This window comes from Xenopus laevis, chromosome 5L, assembly GCF_017654675.1.
Source record: "Xenopus laevis strain J_2021 chromosome 5L, Xenopus_laevis_v10.1, whole genome shotgun sequence".
NCBI lineage: Eukaryota > Metazoa > Chordata > Amphibia > Anura > Pipidae > Xenopus > Xenopus laevis.
Window position 1 is genome coordinate 105,791,911 of NC_054379.1, and position 22,801 is coordinate 105,814,711.

General features: G+C 38.5%; 1 protein-coding gene across 1 annotated transcript in view; it reads right to left on the reverse strand.

Annotated features, from left to right (window-relative positions):
• LOC121393924 (DISP complex protein LRCH3-like) overlaps positions 1 to 22,801 on the reverse strand; it is a 73,430-nt gene that overhangs the window by 44,629 nt on the left and 6,000 nt on the right. The window contains exon 2 of the mRNA XM_041563773.1: positions 515 to 659. Within this exon, the coding sequence (XP_041419707.1) occupies positions 515 to 659 (145 nt within the window). The remainder of the gene's footprint in view (positions 1 to 514; positions 660 to 22,801) is intronic.

A 22,801-nucleotide genomic window follows, 5' to 3' on the forward strand; every position in this document is an offset into this window, starting at 1 on the left:
ACAATGATATTTCTCTTATCATTTGTGAAGCAGTAGGGTACTGAATTCCAAATGACTCCCAAAAATCCACTGCTTATTACTTCCTGTTGCCAGTCTGAAGGCAAAATGCTAAATCTGCTTGTCATTAACATCAATAAAGTCTGCAAGCCAAAGAATTCCAAGAGAAATTTATAAGCAAAAACAAAGGACAAAAAAATATATTAAACAACAGAAGTTTAGCAGCTGCATGGAAAGTAGCGATCGAGCTATCACTAGGACACGTATGATGATATGGACAGCAGCTGTATGTGAGAAGTATATTTAGCCAATAAGTGTAGTGCATGTCAATAGTAATAATAAATTGCTGCTTCTCATTATAAAATAAATATCTAGGCACAACAGTTTTGGTTCAGAGACTGTGCAAATATCAATTGCTGGATACTGACAGATATTAATTCATTATTTGAGTGCATAGAAAAGCAGATCTCTGTGTTATACAATGCAGTTTAATTACATTACAACATGGAGTGGTTACCTGATATTCAGGAAGTTCAAGGCCTGTAAATTTAGGGTTGTTTCTGGCACATGTCGGATGCAGTTCTGGTAGAAGTTCAGAGTCTCCAAGGAAACATAGTTGCAAATCTCAGGTGGAATCTCACTTAGTCTGTTCCGAGATAAGTCTATAAGAAAGACAATCATTACGTCCTGAATAAAGTCTCACAATAGCGTAAAGTACAACCAGAGAGAATTTCATAAAATCCATTTGTAAGGGAATGAAAGACTGGCTGTAAAAAAAGGTGTCTAAATCGTTCCCCAAAAAGCACAGATCGCATGGCACAGAGAAAGTCTTGTAGTGGAAGCATGGGTCAAAATATTTTCAGCCAGCATTAACCTGCCCTCACCCATCCCAAAAGCCCCACTGCACAATGATAATTTATATACACAGGCTGGATTGACAATCCTTGATGTCACAGCTGGCCAAGACTTTTGGGGACTGGCAAAGGGTGCTGGGAAGAGTAGGGGAAAGGCGGAGGTACTGAACTGGGGAAGACTGTTTTGACATATGGAATTCTAAGCCAGTCCTTGTATGGCAACGTTTATAGTTTACTATATATATTTGTTCACAAAGATTTTCTGTAATTTTCCCAAGCTTTATATTTCAGAATGAAAACAAGAGTAAATGAAGATTTTCCTACATAAAGTGAGAAAATCTTAGACAGGGCTGCTGTTAAGGTGGCCATAGACGCACCAATAATATAGTATGAAACTAATTTTCGGGCAATATTCGGTGTGTGTATGGTGGGAGATGAGCCAATCAATTTCTAACCCCAGTAACAACAGATTAAAGGTGGCCATACACGAGCAGATAATGCTGCCGATATCGGTCGTTTAGACCAATTTGACAGCTAATCTGCCCATGTATGGAGGCTTCCAATGGGTCTTTCCGATCGATATCTGGACACGATATCGATCGGGAAGGTTTGATTTTTCTCCTGACCCGACCCGTCAGAGCCCATTGCGCTCGTCGTAATCCGATCGTTCGGCCATAGGGCCGAATGTTCAGATTACCCCTGAGATAGCCCTACCGTTAGTGGTATATCGGGGAAAAGATCCACTCGTTTGGCGTTGTCGCCAAACGCGCGGATCCTTTAGTGTATGGCCACCTTAAGGCTCTACCCACCACGTCACACCTTCAAGCCATTTTTCTCAAAGAATAAGCAGGTCAGACAAGAGCTGACAGACTACTTATACAAAGGATAGATTTTTTCTTTGTACATAAACAAACATATGTACTCATAGTTTGTGCAAGACTATAAAAGACAATCATTCTAATTTTGCTGCACAGTCCTAATGCAAAAACCCATAAAGACGTACAGTTACATAGTTACATTGGGTTGAAAAAAGACCAAGTCCATCAAGTTAAACCCCTCCAAATGAAAACCCAGCATCCATACAGACACCCCTCCCTACTTGCAGCACAGTTTGATTTATCAAGCCAGCATCATTTTCCAGGGGAAAGTCATTAGGACATAAAGATTTAAAGGAATAGTTCAGTGTGAAAATAAAAACCTGGTAAATAGATAGGCTGTGTAAAATAAAAAATGTTTCTAATATAGTTAGTTAGCCAAAAATGTAATATATAAAGGCTGGAGTGAACAGAAGTCTAATAAAACAGCCAGAATCCAACTTCCTGCTTTTCAGCTCTATAACTCTGAGTTAGTCAGTGACTTGAAGGGGGGCCACATGGTACATTTCTGTTCAGTGAGTTTGTAATTGATCCTCAACATTCAGCTCAGATTCAAAAGCAACAGATATGACCCATGTGGCCCCCCCTCAAGTCTCTGATTGGTTACTGCCTAGTAACCAGGGTAACCAGTCAGTGTAAACCAAAAGAGCTGAAAAGCAGGAAGTAGTGTTCTGACTGACATGTTATACATCAAATCACTCCAGCCTTTATACATTACATTATAACTGTTAGAAACATTTTTTATTTTTTATTTTGCACAGCCTATTTACCCAGTTTTTATTTTTTTACACTGAATTCCTTTAATGCATGGTCAAAAGGTAAGCCCCATATGCAATGCATACACTTAAAGGGGCAGTATACCCCTTGTTCAACACGAGTTCAATACTGAATACCATTTTTGCTTATTTGTTTAATCATGAAATATCTACAGTTTTTGTTATTTTCTTGAGCTAAACAGGGCAAACAGATAAATTGAAGTTACTCCATGTTTCATCTTTGCATGGTTGTGGAGGCCAGCCTGAAACCATCCACCTTCACCTATTTAAACTAACCACCACTGTGTGAGCGCACACAAGCAAAAGCAATTCAAATCATTGAAGATGGGGCACGGAGTGGATGCGTTTCTCTCAGTCTGCAAAAATACACAAGCAGAGAACAGCGGAGCCCATAGCCTTAATCTGCTAAAAAAAACTTTAAATATGAACTATACTTCCCTTTTTAACATTCAATCAGTTCAATGAATAGGCCTGTGCCTAGCATTTCTTGCCTTTTATTTTAAATATAAAATTTGTTTTTTGTTACTTCTTTGCACAGGGTAAAATCTCAGTCTACCTGTTCCTATGAGATAAAATCACCAAAAAAAACCCCCAATCATCAGTCCACCAAGAAGCCTTTTCTATAAACAAATCTCTCCCTTTCCCCAGCTGCTGTCGGTTAGACTGTACAATAAAATACAGCTCATTATACAAAGGTTTTTTTTTTTTTTATCATATCACTCGTTGGTGAGACCATACTGTCATTTTTATCATTCATTTGCCCTGTTTAAGAACTCAATTAAAACAATAGGCAAGACATACGTAGAGGTCAACCCCCTTTTTTTGTGGGTAGTGTGGTGAAATCTGAATATGCAAATTAGTTTAGTCAAATCTTTTGTGGAAGATTAGGCATTCAACAAAAATTGTGGATTTCATGGATTCACTATGCAAAACAATGGTAAGAGAATGCAAAAAAGGAGTACACTATGAGCTTTTTAAAGAGAAAGTTCATCTTTAACTTGTTACCAAGCAACATTGCAACAAGTTTTGCTTTATTGTCTGGCTTCTTAGCTGCTGACATTTCCATTCTGCCTTGTTCCAAAGTCAATTTTAACATTTATCTCATTGTGAAAGGGGTTGTTCACCTTCAGAAGACTTTCAAGTTGAGCTGTTTTCAGATTGTTTTCCAGAAAAAGTTTTCCAATTAATTTCCATTTTTTACCATTTTTCCAAAATCTAAGTTTAAAATATAAAGGGGAACTCCACAAAAACATAGCTTATGCTTTTTGAAAAGTAAACATAATGTCAAGCAACTTTGCACGAATGGCCATTACGTTAAAGAATACATAATTGTCCTTTTTACCATAGTCTCACTGCTGCAGCAAGGTATTCTATTTGGTTCTGTATGTCATTATAGTCTGAGAGCACAGTCTTCACATAGGTTTGCACAGAAATAATTACTTCATACATGCGGAAAAGTCACAGTATTTTTTCGTGTGCATAGGGCACAGATTAAGGGATTTTGCTACTTTATAGCATTTTTTCTATGAAAAAAAAGAAAGGGATTTCCTCTCTACTCATACTGAACTGTTGGCTTATTATGGTAAATGTGCACAGATGACTTGGCAATGTCCCAACACTTTCCAGGATTTCTGCAAAGACTGGTTTATTCTTTCTTAAAATGAGGATGTTCTGGCCTTGTTTATTAGGCACAATGCACTCTTTTTCAGATGATGTCATTGTATGGAGGATTGCCTGAAGGAATTAGTAAAAGAACACAGAACTTTTCATGGCTATACTCCCCCTCAACAACAAATAATTCTCTGTTGGGAAGCAACTTGTGGGACACTGAAAGCAATTTTTATAAAGTTGGAATACAGTGAACAAATCTGAGGCAGAATTCCATTGTCGCAAAATTAGAAGATATATGAACATATCAGTGTAAAAATAAAAACTGGATGAATAAACAGGCTGTGCAAAATAAAACATGCTGATAATATAGTTAGGCAAAAATGTATGCTGGAGTGACTGGATGTCTAACATAATAGCCAGGACGCTACTTCCTGCTTTGCAGCTCTCTTGGTTTCCACTGATTGGTTACCAGGCAGTAACCAATCAGTGACTTGAGGGGGGGGGGCACATGGGTCATAACTGTTGCTTTTGAATCTGACCTGCAAGCTAAGGATCACTTGCAAACTCACTGAATAGTTATGTCCCATGTGACCCTCCTTAAAGTCACTGACTAACTCAGAGTTAGAGAGCTGAAAAGCAGGAAGTTGTGTTCTGGCTATTACATTAGACATCCAATCCAATTTTTACCACAAAGTAATCAGTAATTTAGATTATATTCAATAGGTAGCTGGAATTTAACTTGAGACTGCTGAGCGAGTTTGAAGCAAGTGGGGTACTTTTTCCTTCTTATTAATTCTATTGCTATTTTGTATTACTTATCCTTCTATTCAGGCCCTCTCATTCATATTCCAGTCTCATTCAAACCAATGCATGGTTGCTAGGGTAATTTAGACCCTAGCAACCAGATTGCTAAAACTGCAAGCTAGAGAGCTGCTGAAGAAAAAGCTAAATAACTCAAATAGCACAAATAAAAAACAAACGCAGATTGCTTCGTAATATCACTCTCGACATTATAGTAAAAGTTAACTCAAAGGTGAACAACCCTCTAATCTGAAACATTGGGGTTTTCTCATTGCCATACAGGTCTGCTTTTTCTCACATTTTTTTGTGCTCTGAGGGTAACCTTTGGTATGTAATTTCTTATGATTTTTTGTTGTTTTTTTATTTTGTATATGTGTGCTATGTGTGAGCTATACATAAATATTTTACAAAACGCACCAGTTAATGGTACTGCTCCAGCAGAATTTTGCACGGAAATCATTTTTTTTTAAGTTTCCCAGGTGTCCTCATTTCACATGTAGGGTTGCCACCTGGCCAGTATTTTACCGGCCTGGCCAGTAAAAATGATGGTTGATCCCAATGTTATTAATAGGGAAAAAATATATATTTATAAAGGAATGCCGGTATTTTTTTCCAGAAAAGGTGGCAACCCTAGTCACGTGACATGTGCTCTAATAAACATCAGTCACTCTTTACTGCTACATTGCATGTTGGAGTGATATCACCCCCTCTCTTCCCTCCCTAGCATACTATCAACAGAACAATGGGCAGCTAACAAATTAGCAGCTACCTGACACCTCTGCTGAAGGATACAGGATCAGGTTGGCGAGACACCGGGAAAAAAGCAGTTAGGCCCCGCTGGCGCATACCCACTGGGTACACAAAGGGACGTGGCTTCCAACCCCCCTCCTTGGTCTTCCGCACGTTTGCAAAGGAATAGAAGGTAGGCAGGGGGTGCCAGAAGGGGTCGTGGCCAGGGCAGGGGGGCTTAGGATGTTTGCATTGCTAAAACTTCTCCCCAACTCCTACTTTTTCCTGCTTGGGTGCTATTATCCTGTCAATTTTAGCAATGCTCCCACCACCTTGTGGTAAAATACAATGGAAAGGGGACACACAATAGCTGTCTCAAAGCAGTTCCATCCTGAAGTGCCAGCTCCTTAACAAAGCTCAGAATCAGGCACAATGCACTGAGATGGCTGCCTCCACAACAATAAATTTGTTGGCTCAAGAATAAAATTTTAAATGGTAGGGTGATTTGCAATAACAGTGCAATTTAGAAGTAAGAAGTAAACCATAAAAATCATGACAGAATACCTTTAAGAAGGGCTGTGAAAATGAAGAATACAAATTCATGAATAAGGAAAAGGAAAACAATACCCAATTGTTTGCATATCCCAGCAGTTGCTATTGGTTTAATTACCAGGAAGTGAAAGCTTCATCCAACCACCCAGAAAGGTTTTCTGTCAAAAGTGGCCACAGAAAGACCAGCAACAAATTTGAAGGAGCCATATGGCTCAGTTTCTGCAGAGGTCAATGGATCTTCCACAATCCTCTGTGAAACAATTCAGTAGTCAAACTGCAGTGCTAAGAATGAGCAATAAAGGTATATATGGTGCATTATTTTAGTGATATTCACACACCTTATGTGCAAGAAAAAAAGGGGTGATTTTTAGCGCATGGTATTTATACCATGTAGACACCTTAGGGATTTCCCCCTAAAACTGCCACCGTAGACACAAGAACTTGGCTGCCTATGTGGTAAGTACAGCTCTGTACTCTAGATCCTCTAGCATTTAATCAGATTTATGACATAAATGCTTTTCAAAAAATACTTTCTAAAATAGCCTGTTTAATTGTCACTTCCCACTGTAATAGTTCGTCAAATTGACATGGTTTTTTTTTTGAGGAAGATTCTTTGCATTCTGGCCCCTCATATTTAGCAGGCAAAGCAACAAAAATGTCATTTTACAATTGAAGGTGCCCAAATATCGTAAAAATATAATTGCTTAATCAGATAAAGGTAAAATTATATTGTTTCTACTTGCATATCTGACAATTCAGCAGATACCATGGGTCACAAGAAAGATCATAATTGTAACTTATATGGCCACCTTTTAGCGTTTATCTATAGCACAAGTTGGCCATAGATGCAAAGATCCGATCGTACGATACTTTCCCATCTCCCGACCCGCCACTAATCATTCAGATCAAAGTCTTACCAGTCAGATGAAATAAAGAACAGATCAGCAATGTTCTGCCCCTGACAGCAATCGTACAATATCTATGTCCAACCAAAGCTAGTGACAGTCTCCCACTGAAAATCGTACGATCGGCAATACACGCAGAGATATTATCGGCAGCCGACAGAAATTTTCTAACCTGTCCGATCGACCAAACGACCGATCTCCGCCGGACGAAAAATGTCGGGACTCTCCACACACGGTTCGAAAATCGTACGAATCCTCGATTCGTACGATCAGATCTTTGCGTCTATGGCCAGCTTTAGAGTAAACGGTGACCGTCTGTTAGATTAGATAATGAAGGATTTCTTACCCTGGAACAAGTGGTACAAACTGTGAGCTATCAAATTACGATTGCAATAACTGAAGAAACAATCTCTAACAAACAACATGCCCCTTTTTAATCTACTAAAACAGTTGCATAAGGCTTCAGATTTGGGGTTAGAATGTGGCTTTTTTATGTATTTTCACACGAGGCTGTGCTTCGCCTTTAAATAACATACAATCTGTTTTAAAGTATCTTGAAATATGGCACAGCTCATTGGTGTTCAGTTACACAACATGTTATTTTTAAACTGCTCAGTAATTTGTAGCATGTGAAAAACCAGTCTGGGTTTCACAGCCCATCCTCCCAAACAGTCTTGGTTCATATGAGATTGTTTAGGATACTCATCTATGAACAGTCTGACGGATGTCAGGAATAAGAACGAATATTTTCTGCAGAATTGTTGTTGTTATAATCATGGATAAAACAGTACCAAATCATACATGAAAGGATTCAAATGAGCCGAAAAAGCACCAGAAAAATCAACATAATATAAGTAAAAATTACAGGGATTGAGAAGTACATCTTGTATTTGCCACACAGCTGTAGATAAATGTATGTACCGAAAAAGTAAATTTCATGCTTACTCAAAAAAGAAAAATAAACGGAGCAATAAATACATAGTTCCAGTCGAAACATTTACTCATACAATCCATTCTAATCGTGTTACAATGACTGCTTCTGCATTTTTATATACATTATGATTTTAAATTATGCTGTAAATCACTGACAGATTTCACCTGCTTTAATTGCAGCACACTGCTGACAGACAGCATGGATGAGCTGCTTGCAGCAGGAAAATATGTTCGGTTTTGAGAGACAAATGCAGAAGTTTGAGCCATAAACCACTTGGAAGGTCCCAACTGGCCCTTAGATTTGAACGCTTGTTCTCATGCAATCATAAACAAAACCCCATGTTAGTTTACTAATCACTCTGGGTGTTGTGCCAAAAAAACCTTGGCAATCCACTTTTGTTACAAAGAAAACCCTCTGCAGCTTTTAGGCAAACTAATGTAGGCTGCCAAGCTTTTCGTAGCACACAGGGTTTCAGGCAATCATAAATGGGCCCCTAAATGTATTCTGGGGCACCTAATTTACAGTTCATATATGTTGTGGACCCTATTTATAGGACCAGTAACATAAAAAAATGGAAAAAAAATGTGTTAGTATATATCGAAAAATAAACACCAACACAAATTAAACTTTTAAATTGCAAAGCCTTTATTAAAAAATGTCTAACTAAAACTCGACTTCCTCTCCTCTTCAGAAAAGGTGACAAGGCGACTATCCATTCTGCAGCAGTTGATTTCTCCTCCCTGGCTATCTCTCCTGGCCACCCTATGTCTGGCGTGCTCTGCTCTGCCAGCAAGAATGGGGCAGCGAAACCCCTCGCCTCTCCAGCCTGAACCCTCCTCCTGCTATAGCCTCGCAGCCCAGAAACCAGGGAAGGACCACCACATCCACACTCAGGGATTCCCCCCTAAAACTGCCACCCTAGACACAAGAACTTGGCTGCCTATGTGGTAAGTACAGCTCTGTACTCTAGATCCTTTAGCATTTAATCACATTTATGACATAAATGTTTTTCAAAAAATACTTTCTAAAATAGCCTGTTTAATTGTCACTTCCCACTGTAATAGTTCAGCTGCTGCAGAATGGATGGTCACCCTTTCTGCAGAAGAGAGGAAGTGGAGTTTCAGTAAGTTATTTTTTAATGAAGGGTTTTCAATTTAAAAGTTTAATTTGTGCCGGTGTTTATTTTTCGATGCATACTAACAAATTTTTTTAAACATTTTTTTGATGTTACTGGTCCTTTAATCTACTATCTCTACAAATTCAATCAGAACAATGCATAATCAGGCAAAGCCTTAAAGGGGTGGATCACCTCCAGGTTAACTTTTAGCATGTTATAGAACGGCAAATTCGAAGCAACTTTTCAATTGGTCTTCATTATTTTTTAATAACGTTTTTGCATTATTTGTCTTCTGCTTCTGACTCTTTCCAGCTTTCAAGCGGGGGTCACTGGCCACATCTAATAAACAAATTCTCTGTAAAGCTAAACATTTATTTCTACTTTTTATTACTCATCTTCCTATTCAGGCCCTCTCCTATTCATATTCCTATATATATTCCCATATTCCTTACTGTGCGGGTTACCATATGCACAAAACATAAGTACTTTTGCTCTGTTTTGCTGGGCTTCACTCTGTGCTGTGCCTGAAATCTGTGGTTTACTTGTGCATTCAGCAAACACCCAATGACAGTATAGAATATAAATGTAAAGAATAGTTTTCCTTTAAGTAGAGCATTTCTATTTAGAATAAGATGACATTTTGCTGGGGTCATTGGTTGTACTGAAGTGATGCAGATGTGGCCTGTGAGAAATTAATTGAAAATCAAGGCCATTTTTACATGGGCTTTATTGCCTAGTTTTGTTGTCCATTCTTTACATTTATATTCTATACTGTCATTGGGTGTTTGCTGAATGCACAAGTAAACCACAGATTTCAGGCACAGCACAGAGTGAAGCCCAGCAAAATAGAGCAAAAGTACTTATGTTTTGTGCATATGGTAACCCGCACAGTAGGTATGTTTGTCCCACAATGTGCGGTATCCGTATATATATTCTTCTGCAATGTTTATCCCACTGGTCATTTACTTCTTGTGGATGTTTTTCCAAAGTTATGACAAGTCTTTCCTAGTGTTAGTGGATATGTTCTTAAAGAGTTTGTACACTTTTGAATACATTTTTGCACTGATTTGAATAAGAGACTGGAATATGAATAGGAGAGGGCCTGAATAGGAAGATGAGTAATAAAAAGTAGAAATAAATGTTTAGCTTTACAGAGTATTTGTTTATTAGATGTGGCCAGTGACCCCCGCTTGAAAGCTGGAAAGAGTCAGAAGCAGAAGACAAATAATGCAAAAACGTTATTAAAAAATAATGAAGACCAATTGAAAAGTTTCGAATTTGCCGTTCTATAACATGCTAAAAGTTAACCTGGAGGTGATCCACCCCTTTAAGGCTTTGCCTGATTATGCATTGGCTTTGCCTGATTATGCATTGTTCTGATTGAATTTGTAGAGATAGTAGATTAAAGGACCAGTAACATCAAAAAAATGTTTAAAAAAATTTGTTAGTATGCATCGAAAAATAAACACCGGCACAAATTAAACTTTTAAATTGAAAACCCTTTATTAAAAAATAACTTACTGAAACTCCACTCCCTCTCTTCTGCAGAAAGGGTGACCATCCATTCTGCAGCAGCTGAACTATTACAGTGGGAAGTGACAATTAAACAGGCTATTTTAGAAAGTATTTTTTGAAAAACATTTATGTCATAAATGTGATTAAATGCTAGAGGATCTAGAGTACAGAGCTGTACTTACCACATAGGCAGCCAAGTTCTTGTGTCTAGGGTGGCAGTTTTAGGGGGGAATCCCTGAGTGTGGATGTGGTGGTCCTTCCCTGGTCGCTGGGCTGCGAGGCTATAGCAGGAGGAGGGTTCAGGCCATGGGCGTCCACAGAGGGGGGCAAGAGGGGGCAGTGCCCCCCCCTGGGACTGTGCGTGGTTTTTCCAAGTCCAAACCCGCCAATGGCTAGTTTTGAAAAAAAAAATGAGAAGTCCCGTGGGTAACTTCAGCTAATGAAAAATCAACACATTGACTGCATTTTTGTGGGGTAAAAACACAGAAATATATATTTACCCCCCAAAACCCATATATTTTTGGAAAGTACACATTCTCCCGAATCTAAAATGGGTACCCATGCCTTTCTGGTCCAAACTACTGAGTCGCAAGGCTTTCCCACAATTGTCGGTTTTGGTGAAATATCTGAAAATTGCCTCAAAGCTTCAATTTCTCAGCACCATATCACCCATGTATCGTTACACACCAAGAAAAAACACCCTAAATATGATTGCCAGGGTTCCTCCAAACAGTTTGGTGGCCATTGTTCATAGTTTTACCAAAGTATCTGGCAGTTAGAAGCCTCAAAATGAAGTTAGCGCATACAAATAGTCCTGTGGGTAACTTCATCTAATGAGAAATCAACACATTGACTGCATTTTTGTGGGGTAAAAACACAGAAATATATGTTTACCCCCCAAAACCCATATATATTTTTGGAAAGTACACATTCTACTGAATCTAAAATGGGTACCCATGCCTTTCTGGTCCAAACTACTGAGTGGCAAGGCTTTCCCACAATTGTCGGTTTTGGTGAAATATCTGAAAATTGCCTCAAAGCTTCAACTTCTCAGCACCATATCACCCATGTATCGTTACACACCAAGAAAAAACACCCTAAATATGATTGCCAATGTTCCTCCAAACAGTTTGGTGGCCATTGTTCATAGTTTTACCAAAGTATCTGGCAGTTAGAAGCCTCAAAATGAAGTTAGCGCATACAAATAGTCCTGTGGGTAACTTCATCTAATGAGAAATCAACACATTGACTGCATTTTTGTGGGGTAAAAACACAGAAATATATGTTTACCCCCCAAACCCATACATTTTTGGAAAGTACACATTCTACTGAATCTAAAATGGGTACCCATACCGTTCTGCTCCAAACTACTGAGTCGCAAGGCTTTCCCAAAATTGTCGGTTTTGGTGAAATATCTGAAAATTGCCTCAAACCTTCAACTTCCCAGCACCATATTACCCATGTATCATTATGTATCACAAAAAAACACCCAAATTGTGATTGCCAGGGGTCCTCCAAACAGTTTGGTGCCCACTGTGCATAGGTTTACCAAAGTATCTGGCATTTAGAGGCCCCAAAATGAAGTTAGCGCATACAAATAGTCCTGTGGGTAACTTCAGCTAATGAAAGATCAACACATTGACTGCATTTTTGTGGGGTAAAAACACAAAAATATATGTTTACCCCCCAAACCCATACATTTTTGGAAAGTACACATTCTACAGAATCTAAAATAGGTACCCATGCCTTATTGCTCCAAACTACTGAGTCGCAAGGCTTTCCCAAAATTGATGGTTTTTGTGAAATATCTGAAAATTGCCTCAATGCTTCAACTTTACAGCATCATATCGCCCATGTATCATTACGTATCACAAAAAAGCACCCAAATTGTGATTGCCAGGGGTCCTCCAAACAGTTTGGTGGCCATTGTTCATAGGTTTACCAAAGTATATGGCATTTAGAGGCCCCAAAATGAAGTTAGCGCATACAAATTGTCCTGTGGGTAACTTCAGCTAATGAAAAATCAACACATTGACTGCATTTTTGTGGGGTAAAAACACAGAAATATATGTTTACCCCCCAAACCCATATATTTTTGGAAAGTACACATTATACAGAATCTAAAATGGGTACGCATTCCTTTCTGCCCCAAACTACTGAGTCGCAAGGCTTTGCCAAATTTGGCGGTTTTGGTAAAATATTCTGAAAATTGCCTCAAAGCTTCAACTTTCCAGCATCGTATTGTCCATGTATCATTACCAGCATAAAGCATCCTAAATATAAACATAGGGGTCTACTAAACAGTTTGATGCCCAATGTGCATAGATATACCAAACTATGTGGCACACAGAGACCCCCAAATGACAATATGTATAGACATTTTCACGGCTGACGCGCTGGCTGCTGCAATATAACCACCCGGTGTGTGTATTATGCGACATTAGACCACCTAACAGTACAGAGACCCCAGAAAACCATATATTTTCAGAAAGTACACATTCTGACGAATCCAATATGGGTAAATAAGTGTTTCTACTGCAAACTGCATAGCAATGCTGAACATAACGGTTTTTATCAAATTTCTGGAAATCGTCACAAAGCTTGAATTTTACCCCATTATATGCCCCACATTTCGTAACTTATCAGCATAAAACATCCTAAATATGAGCGCCAGGGGTCTATTGAACACTTTGATGCCCAATATGCATAGATATACCAAACTATGTGGCGCACAGAGACCCCCAAATGACAATATGTATAGACATTTTCACGGCTGACGCGCCGGCTGCAGCAATATAACCACCCGGTGTGTGTATTATGCGACATTAGACCACCTAACAGTACAGAGACCCCAGAAAACCATATATTTTCAGAAAGTACACATTCTGACAAATCCAATATGGGTAAATAAGTGTTTCTACTGCAAACTGCCAAACTGCAAAGCAATGCTGAACATAACGGTTTTTATCAAATTTCTGAAAATCGTCACAAAGCTTGAATTTTACCCCATTATATGCCACACATTTCGTAACTTATCAGCATAAAACATCCTGAATATGAACGCCAGGGGTCTACTGAACACGTTGATGCCCAATATGCATAGATATACCAAACTATGTGGCGCACAGAGACCCCCAAATGACAATAGTGTATATACATTTTCACGGCTGACGCGCGCTGGCTGCTGCAATATAAGCATCTGGTGTGTGTAATATGCAACATTAGACCACCTAACAGTACAGAGACCCCAGAAAACCATATATTTTCAGAAAGTACACATTTTGACGAATCCAATATGGGTAAATAAGTGTTTCTACTGCAAACTGCCAAACTGCAAAGCAATGCTGAACATAACGGTTTTTATCAAATTTCTGAAAATTGTCACAAAGCTTGAATTTTACCCCATTATATGCCCCACATTTCGTAGCTTATCAGCATAAAACATCCTAAATATGAGCGCCAGGGGTCTATTGAACACTTTGATGCCCAATATGCATAGATATACCAAAGTATGTGGCGCACAGAGACCCCCAAATGACAATATGTATAGACATTTTCACAGCTGACGCGCTGGCTGCTGCAATATAAGCACCTGGTGTGTGTATTATGCGACATTAGACCCCCCTAACAGTACAGAGACCCCAGAAAACCATATATTTTCAGAAAGTACACATTCTGACGAATCCAAAATGGGTAAATAAGTGTTTCTACTGCAAACTGCCAAACTGCAAAGCAATGCTGAACATAACAGTTTTTATCAAATTTCTGAAAATCGTCACAAAGCTTGAATTTTACCCCATTATGTGCCCCACATTTCGTAATGTATCAGCATAAAACATCCTAAATATGAACGACAGGGGTCTACTGAACACTTTGATGCCCAATATGCATAGATATACCAAACTATGTGGCGCACAGAGACCCACAAATGGATATATAGTAGATAAAATTTACATAGGCAAAACTAACACAGAACAGTGTGAAATGCAAATAAATCACCAAAAACTAATAAAACCGCACAAATCAATGCTTTTTTTTTTCACACTAGTGTAATCGGCCACCAGAATTACCGTTTGAATATTTTAGCTGGGCCAAATCGATTATACGGACAGAAACAAGTGAACTTTATAGTCATCCAAGGGCCGCTCCCCCATAAAGCTGCTGCCGTAGGCACAGATCCTTATGTGCCAATATAAAATAAAGCCGACTGCCAGATATCAGGTAATAATTTTATTATTACAATGATGCACAGATTGCCACCTCTGCCTTTCTTGGCATGGCTGTGGTCTATGGGCACCCACAAATGCACCTGTCCTACCTTGTTTCACATTATTATGTGGAATGTGCATTGTCACCCAGAAAAGACTGCAGTGGCACAAATTTGCTACCATAATTTAGCTCATATACGGGGCTGCCATTAGAAATCGTGGGGCCCATACAACAAATATATAAACAACCTAAACACGCATTAATGGCCAGGGCTCTGATGGTCCCAGGGGCTCTATTAAAAAAGAAACCTAAAAAAAAGTCATTGCTACATCAAATTCTGCATGGCAAGAAAGCAGCAAGCAGGGTTGTTTCTGTCCAAGGTTAGATTAGTGAGTAGCAAAGACATGGAACAACCCTCTGTGCTGCTACCCTGCTGTCCAGAACTTGGAGCAGCTGATCATTTCACTATAGTCTCAGTAAGCAGAGCAAGTGGAGCGATGGGGGGAAAACACAGGCAAGAGATCACTTTTTTTATTTAATAAAAATATTTTGGATTTTTCAGTAAATGTATATTGGAAATAGTTTTATCTTGGAATAAAAAAAAAACCTGGGACTTAGTTTATGACTTTACATCCCCTTTAAAAAAATAGGGTGTTACTCCCACAACACCAGTCGGCTACCTAGAGAAGATCTGAGGGGACCTCTACCTCTCTGCCAGCTGGACCCGAAACCGACGCACAGGTTCCGGTTTTGTGTAACGTCACCCGGAAGTGACGTTACACGGTGACAAGCAGGCTTGCTCGCGCCCACATATCTTCTCTGTTGCCACGGAGACGGAGGGAGGCGGGCTCCGGAGAGCAGCCAATGAGTGAGGAGATTGGAAGGCAGTGGCCCGGCTGTCAATCTGAAAAGTTAAGGGAGGGGAGGGAAGGCAAAGAAGGGGAGGTCCGGATAGGGGAAGGAAGGCAAAGAAGGGGAGGTCCGGATAGGGGAAGGAAGGCAAAGAAGGGGAGGTCCGGATAGGGAGGGGACTGGGGAAAGTGTTTTGCGCTCTTCTATACTGGCGCAGTTAGAGGCAGTAGCTGTGAGAGACGGTCACAGTGCAGGCTGCTAGTGCTGAGCTAGTCGTAGAAATTAGAAAACAGGCGTTGTGCAAATATTGCGACTGTAGCAGGACCTAGGCAGGCATTTTTTTTAGTTTAACTATAACTAACTACTAGTTGAATATTTATTATATTTTTTAAGGTCTGAGTGAGACCTTGTGCTGGTCTTGTATTGTGGTGGACCACAACAGGGCCTGATTTAGATCAGTCTAAATAATCTTCATTAAGCACTTGTGACTGAAGTTCAGTCTGAGTCAGTCCTACACCATTGTATTTGGCACCTGAACAGGGAGTGTCTCTTGTAACTGAAGTTCAGTCAGGTTAAATAATTTTATCCAGCACCTAGGAGTGTCTCTCATTTTGTAACTTGAACATCAGTCAGGTTAAATAATTTTATGCAGCTCCCAGAACTAGGAGTTTAGTCAGTCTAAATAATCTGTATTCGGGGCCTTATAGTGGCACTTGTTCTATCTGAAATTCATTAAGCACTTAGGAGTATCACTTGTGCTAACTAGCTACAGTTTGGTTAGTCTAAATAATTTTTATTCATTTCAGAGCCTAGTAGTGGCACTTGTTCTAACTGAAGTTCAGTTGGTCTAAATATTTTTCATTAAGCACTTAGGAGTATTATTTGTTCTAACTAACTACAGTTTGGTTACTCTAAATAATCTTTGTTCAGGCCTAGTAGTGGCACTTGTAATTGATGTTCAGTCGGTCTAAATACTTTTCATTAAGCACTTAGGAGTATCACTAGTTCCAACTAACCTCAGTTTGGTTAGTCTAAATAATTTTTATTCAGGGCCTAGTAGTGGCACTTGTCCTAACTGAAGTTCATTAATATAAATATTTTTCATTAAGCACTTAGGAGTAGCACTTGTTCTAACTAACCAGTTCTGTTAGTCTAAATAATTCTAATTCAGGGTCTAGTAGTGGCTCTTGTTCTAATTGAAGTTCGGTCTAATAAATATTTATCATTAAGCACTTAGGAGTAGCACTTGTTCAAACTAACTACAGTACTGTTAGTCTAAATAATTCTTATTCAGGGTCTAGTAGCGGCTCTTGTTCTAATTGAATTTCATTCGTCAAAATATTTTTCATTAAGCACTTCGAAGTATCACTTGTTCTAAATAACTACAGTTTGGTTAGTCTAAATCATTTTTATTCAGAGCCTAGTAGTGGCACTTGTTCTAACTGAAGTTCAGTTGGTCTAAATATTTTTCATTAAGCACTTAGGAGTATAACTTGTTCTAACTAACTACAGTTTGGTCATTCGAAATGTTTTTTTTATTGAGGCCCTAATAATAGTGGCACTTGTTCTAATTGAAGTTTATTCATATATATATTTTTCATTAAGCACTTAGTAGTATTATTTGTTCTAACTAACTACAGTTTGGTTAGTCTAAATAATTTTTGTTCAGGGCCTAGTAGTGGCACTTGTAATTGAAGTTCAGTTGTTTAAATATCTTTCATTAAGCACTTAGGAGTATCACTAGTTCCAACTAACCTCAGTTTGGTTAGTCTAAATAATTTTTATTCAGGGCCTAGTAGTGGCACTTGTCCTAACTGAAGTTCATTAATATAAATATTTTTCATTAAGCACTTAGGAGTAGCACTTGTTCTAACTAACCAGTTCTGTTAGTCTAAATAATTCTTATTCAGGGTCTAGTAGTGGCTCTTGTTCTAATTGAAGTTCAGTCTAATAAATATTTATCATTAAGCACTTAGGAGTATTACTTGTTTTAAGTAACTACAGTTTGGTTAGTCTACATAATTTTTATTCAAGGCTTAGTAGTGGCACTCAGCACTCAGGAGTATCACTTGTTCTAACTAACCTCAGTTTGGTTAGACTAAACAATTTTTATTCAGGGCCTAGTAGTGGCTCTTGTCCTAACTGAAGTTCATTAATATAAATATTTTTCATTAAGCACTTAGGAGTAGCACTTGTTCAAACTAACTACAGTACTGTTAGTCTAAATAATTCTTATTCAGGGTCTAGTAGCGACTCTTGTTCTAATTGAAGTTTAGTTGTCTAAATATTTTTCATTAAGCACTTAGGAGTATTACTTGTTCTTACTAACTACAGTTCGGTTTGTCTACATAATTTTTATTCAGGGCCTATTAGTTGCACTTGTTCTAATTGAAATATTTTTCATTAAGCGCTTAGGAGTATCACTTGTTCTAACTACCTTTTGGTTAGTCAAAGTTTTTATTCAGGGCCTAGCTAGTGGCATTTGTTCTAACTTTAGTTCAGTCTGTCTAAATATTTTTCATTAAGCACTGAGTAGTATAACTTGTTCTAACTTACTACAGTTTGGTTAGTCTAATTAATTTTTATTCAGGGCTTAGTAGTGCCCTTTTACATCTCTTGCCTTGAGCCACCATTTCGTGATGGTCTGTGTGCTGTCTCAGAAATCACCTGACCAGAAATACTTCAACTCTAAGGGGGGAATTCACAAAAGTGTCGGTAAAATAAGTAACCCAGAAGTGGCGGTCGACAAATTTGTAAAATGTCGTACGAACAGCAAATTCACAAAGGCAGATGTTACCATCTCTGAATGTCTCGTAAGTCCGACAATTTTCTAAAATGTTGTATATCTTTTCATCGTACAAACGACATTTACCAAGACTTTTCAAAAGACAATTTGACCGACATTTTCGTTTTGGAGAACCTAAAGTGTCTGAAAAATTGTCGGTAAAAAAATGAGTTTACGAGTAATTCATAAAAATGTCGGGAAAAGTGGCGCCGAAAAAACCACGCCCACTTTTAACGACACTAATTCAAAAGTGTCGTACATGTCAGAAAATTGGCGGAGAAATGCTCTGTGAATTTGTCGGCTGTTGCTACGACACTTTCTACGACATTTTAAAGACATTTTTTCGTTCCCGACACTTTTGTGAATTCCCCCCTAACTGTAAAAGGGAGAAGTGTGGAAGCAAAAGACACAACTCTGTCTGTTAATTGGCTCATGTGACCTAACATGTATGGTTTGTTGGTATGTTTGTGAGTACAGTGAATCCTACGATCCCAGGGGGTGGCCCTTATTTTTTAAAATGGCAATTTCCTATTTATGATTACCCAATGGCACATACTACTAGAAAAGTATATTATTATGAAAATGGTTTATTTACATGAAGCAGGATTTTACATATGAGCTGTTTTATGCAATATCTTTTTATAGAGACCTACATTGTTTGGGGGGTATAGTTTTCCTTTAAGTATGGAGAATACTGACCTCAATGACAAGCAATGCAGGTGAAATGTAAAAGCGTTCCGAGTAAACACAGTGCAGAACAGAAGCTCAAGCCAAACAAATGCACATGGAAAGACCTTCACAAAACATACATTACAATGAAGCAGTATGCACAGTAAAGCCAAGTGACAAAACAGTGTTAAATCTCTTAAAAAAAACAAAAAAAAAACATACATACATTACAGCAGTGAAAAAAATTACTTGAGGTTAAAACAATGGCAGGAAGATATTTTTCCCAAGTATTATCAAATCTTCCAGCCACATAGCATGAAACCACTTCAGATTCTTGCTTATAACCCATTGTAGAAATTTAATTAAAAAAAAAAAGAATACAAAATAGTTTAATGACCAACAAATAAAATTACACCAGAGACTGTTTAATTCAGAAGTTTGTATATCACATAGCATGTATGTGATTCGGAGGACAAATCCACATATAAAATAATCCCTCTGTATGAAAGGAGCAGGAAAATATAATCAGTTAATGAACCAAATTGTGGATTTAATTCTGAAAGATGCTAAACATAATCCAAGACATAATTTCCGCCCAGAAAAGCAGCTGTTATCTGCATAATCCCTGTGCTGCAGAAAATGTACTCCTGAACTATTCCCTGATAAACCTTTAAAGAAAATATACAGATGAAGCAAAATGTTCACACAGAACAGCAAAGATAACTTGTCACACCATTCAGGCATTAGTCTTCGGACTGCCCAAATACTAAATGCAGACTAAACATACCATACTATGCTCACTAGTTTTTAAAAAGCACTTTTAGGGGCAGATTTATCAAGGGTCGAATATCGAGGGTTAATTAACCCTCGATATTCGACTAGGAACTAAAATCGTTCGAATATCGAAGTCGAACGATTTAGCGCAAATCCTACGATTGAAGGATTATTCGTTCGATCGAACGATTAAATCCTTCGAATCGAACGATTCAAAGGATTTTAATCCAACGATCGAAGGAATATCCTTCGATCAAAAAAACTCAGGCAAGCCTATGGGGACCTTCCCCATAGGCTAACATTGAGTTCGGTAGCTTTTAGCTGCCGAACTAGGGGGTCGAAGTTTTTCTTAAAGAGACAGTACTTCGACTATCGAATGGTCGAATAGTCGAACGATTTTTAGTTTGAATCGTTCGATTCGTAGTCGAAGGTCGAACTAGCCCATTCGATGGTCGAAGTAGCCCAAAAAACACTTCGAAATTCAAAGTTTTTTTAATTCGAATCCTTCACTCGAGCTTTGTAAATGTGCCCCTTAGTATTAGTGAACTATCCATTCACATCCAGTGAAACATTACATTCCTGCTTTTATGCATCGTTAAAAATATGTATGGAATAAGACTTTACTCTGAAATTAGTTGACAGGTGCGCCTTCACAAATAAAGTAAATATGTGGCCAAAAAAAAAAAGTATAAATTTTTTTTTAACTTCGACCTTTGATAAATATGCCCGAGTGTTGCAGTGGTACAAGAAGATTTACAGAAAGATTCTACTTTTCCACAGATGTGGAAAGAATGATGTATAGAATAAATATAAAGACAATGAACTCAATGAACGGACACATTAAACAATTCCATACAGGTATGGGAGCTGTTATCAAGAATGTTCAGGACCTGGGGCTCTCCGGATAACAGATCTTTCTGTAATTTGGATCTTCATAAGTTAAAGGGAGTCTGTCATGATTTTTATGGTGTAGTTTTTATTTCTAAATTACACTGCAAATAATTCACCCTACCATATAACCTGTCATTCCTAAACCAGCAAATTTATATTTTTTTTAGTTGTAATATTGGTGTGTAGGAAGCCATCTCAAGTTATTTTGCCTGGTCGTGTGCTTTCAGAAAGAGCCAGCACTTTAGGATGGAACTGCTTTCTGGCAGGCTGTTGTTTCTCCTACTCAATGTAACAAAGTGCCACAGTGGGACCTGGATTTTTCTATGGAGTGCTGTTCTTAGATCTACCAGGGAGCCGTTATCTTGTGTTAGGCAGCTGCTATCTGGTTACCTTCCCAATGTTCTGTTGTTAGGCTGCTGGGGGGGTGGAGGGGAGGTTGTTATATCGCTCCAACTTGCATTAAAGAGTGACTGACGTTTATAAGAGCACAAGTCACATGACTGGGGGCAGTTGGGAAACTGACAATTTGCCTAGCTACATGTCAGATTTCAAAATTAAATATAAAAACATCTGTTTGCTCTTTTAAGAAATGGGTTTTAAGTGCAGAATTCTGCTGGAGCAGCACTATTAACTGATGCGTTTTGAAAAAAACCTTTTTTCCCCATGACAGTATCCCTTAAGTATACTAGAAAATCATGTAAACATTAAATTAACCAAATAGGCTGGTTTTGCTTCCAGTAGGGATTAATTATACCTTAGTTTGGATCAAATACAAGGCACCTTTTGATTACAGAAAAAAAGGTAATAATTTTTAAAAATTTGGATTACCGTATATACTCGAGTATAAGCCGAGTTTTTCAGCATCCAAAATGTGCTGAAAAAATCTACCTCGACTTATACTCGAGTCAGTGGGCAGTAGCTGAGATTGCAGTCACTTTTAATCATTCCTATACCAACAGTTCGCTTGGGAAGAGACTGCAATATCACACAGTGCCCTCTGTTGGTTATATGAAAGAATAACAGTGCGCCCTCTGTTGGTTATATGAAAGAGTAACAGTGACTGCAATATCACACAGCGCCCTCTGTTGGTTATATGAAAGAATAACAGTGACTGCAATATCACACAGCGCCCTCTGTTGATAATATGAAAGAATAACAGTGACTGCAATATCACACAGCGCCCTCTGTTGGTTATATGAAGGATTAACAGTGATGGCAATATCGCACAGCGCCCTCTGTTGGTTATACGAAAGATTAACAGTGATGGCAATATCACACAGCACCCTCTGCACATGGTAGTGGGACAGTGGGACAATGCACACAGTAATCTGTTTGGCAATTCTCTCTCTTTGTCACCATCAACTTTGCAAAGAAGTCTGTTTGATCACTGGGGGGGTCGCTTTGGCGGAATGTGCGCTGTTGGGAGACAGGGCTGTAGTTGTCTCTAGGCTTATACTCGAGTCAATATGTTTTCCCAGTTTTCGTAGGTAAAATTAGGTACCTCGGCTTATACTCGGGTCGGCTTATACTCGAGTATATACGGTATGTAGATAAAACAGAGAGACATCCGTTCTGTAATTATCCAGAGTATTCTGGATAATGGGTTTCCAGATAACGGAACCCATACCTGTACACACATCATATAACAAACACATACATTATTACATGAGAGAGAGACATTTTTTTTTAATTTTTTTATTAGGGATGCACCGAATCCTTCTGCCAGGCCGAACTGAATCCAAATCCTTATTTGCATATGCAAATTAGGAGCAGGGAGGGAAATCTGACTTTTTGTCACAAAACAAGGAAGTAAAAAATGTTTTCCCCTTTACAACCCTAATTTGCATATTTGTTTCGTATTCAGCTGAATCTTTTATAATCCTCCAATGAAAATGCCGCACTCATAGGTCTTATCCATAAGTACTTTGAAAAGGGCTGAGGTGCAACCAAAATGT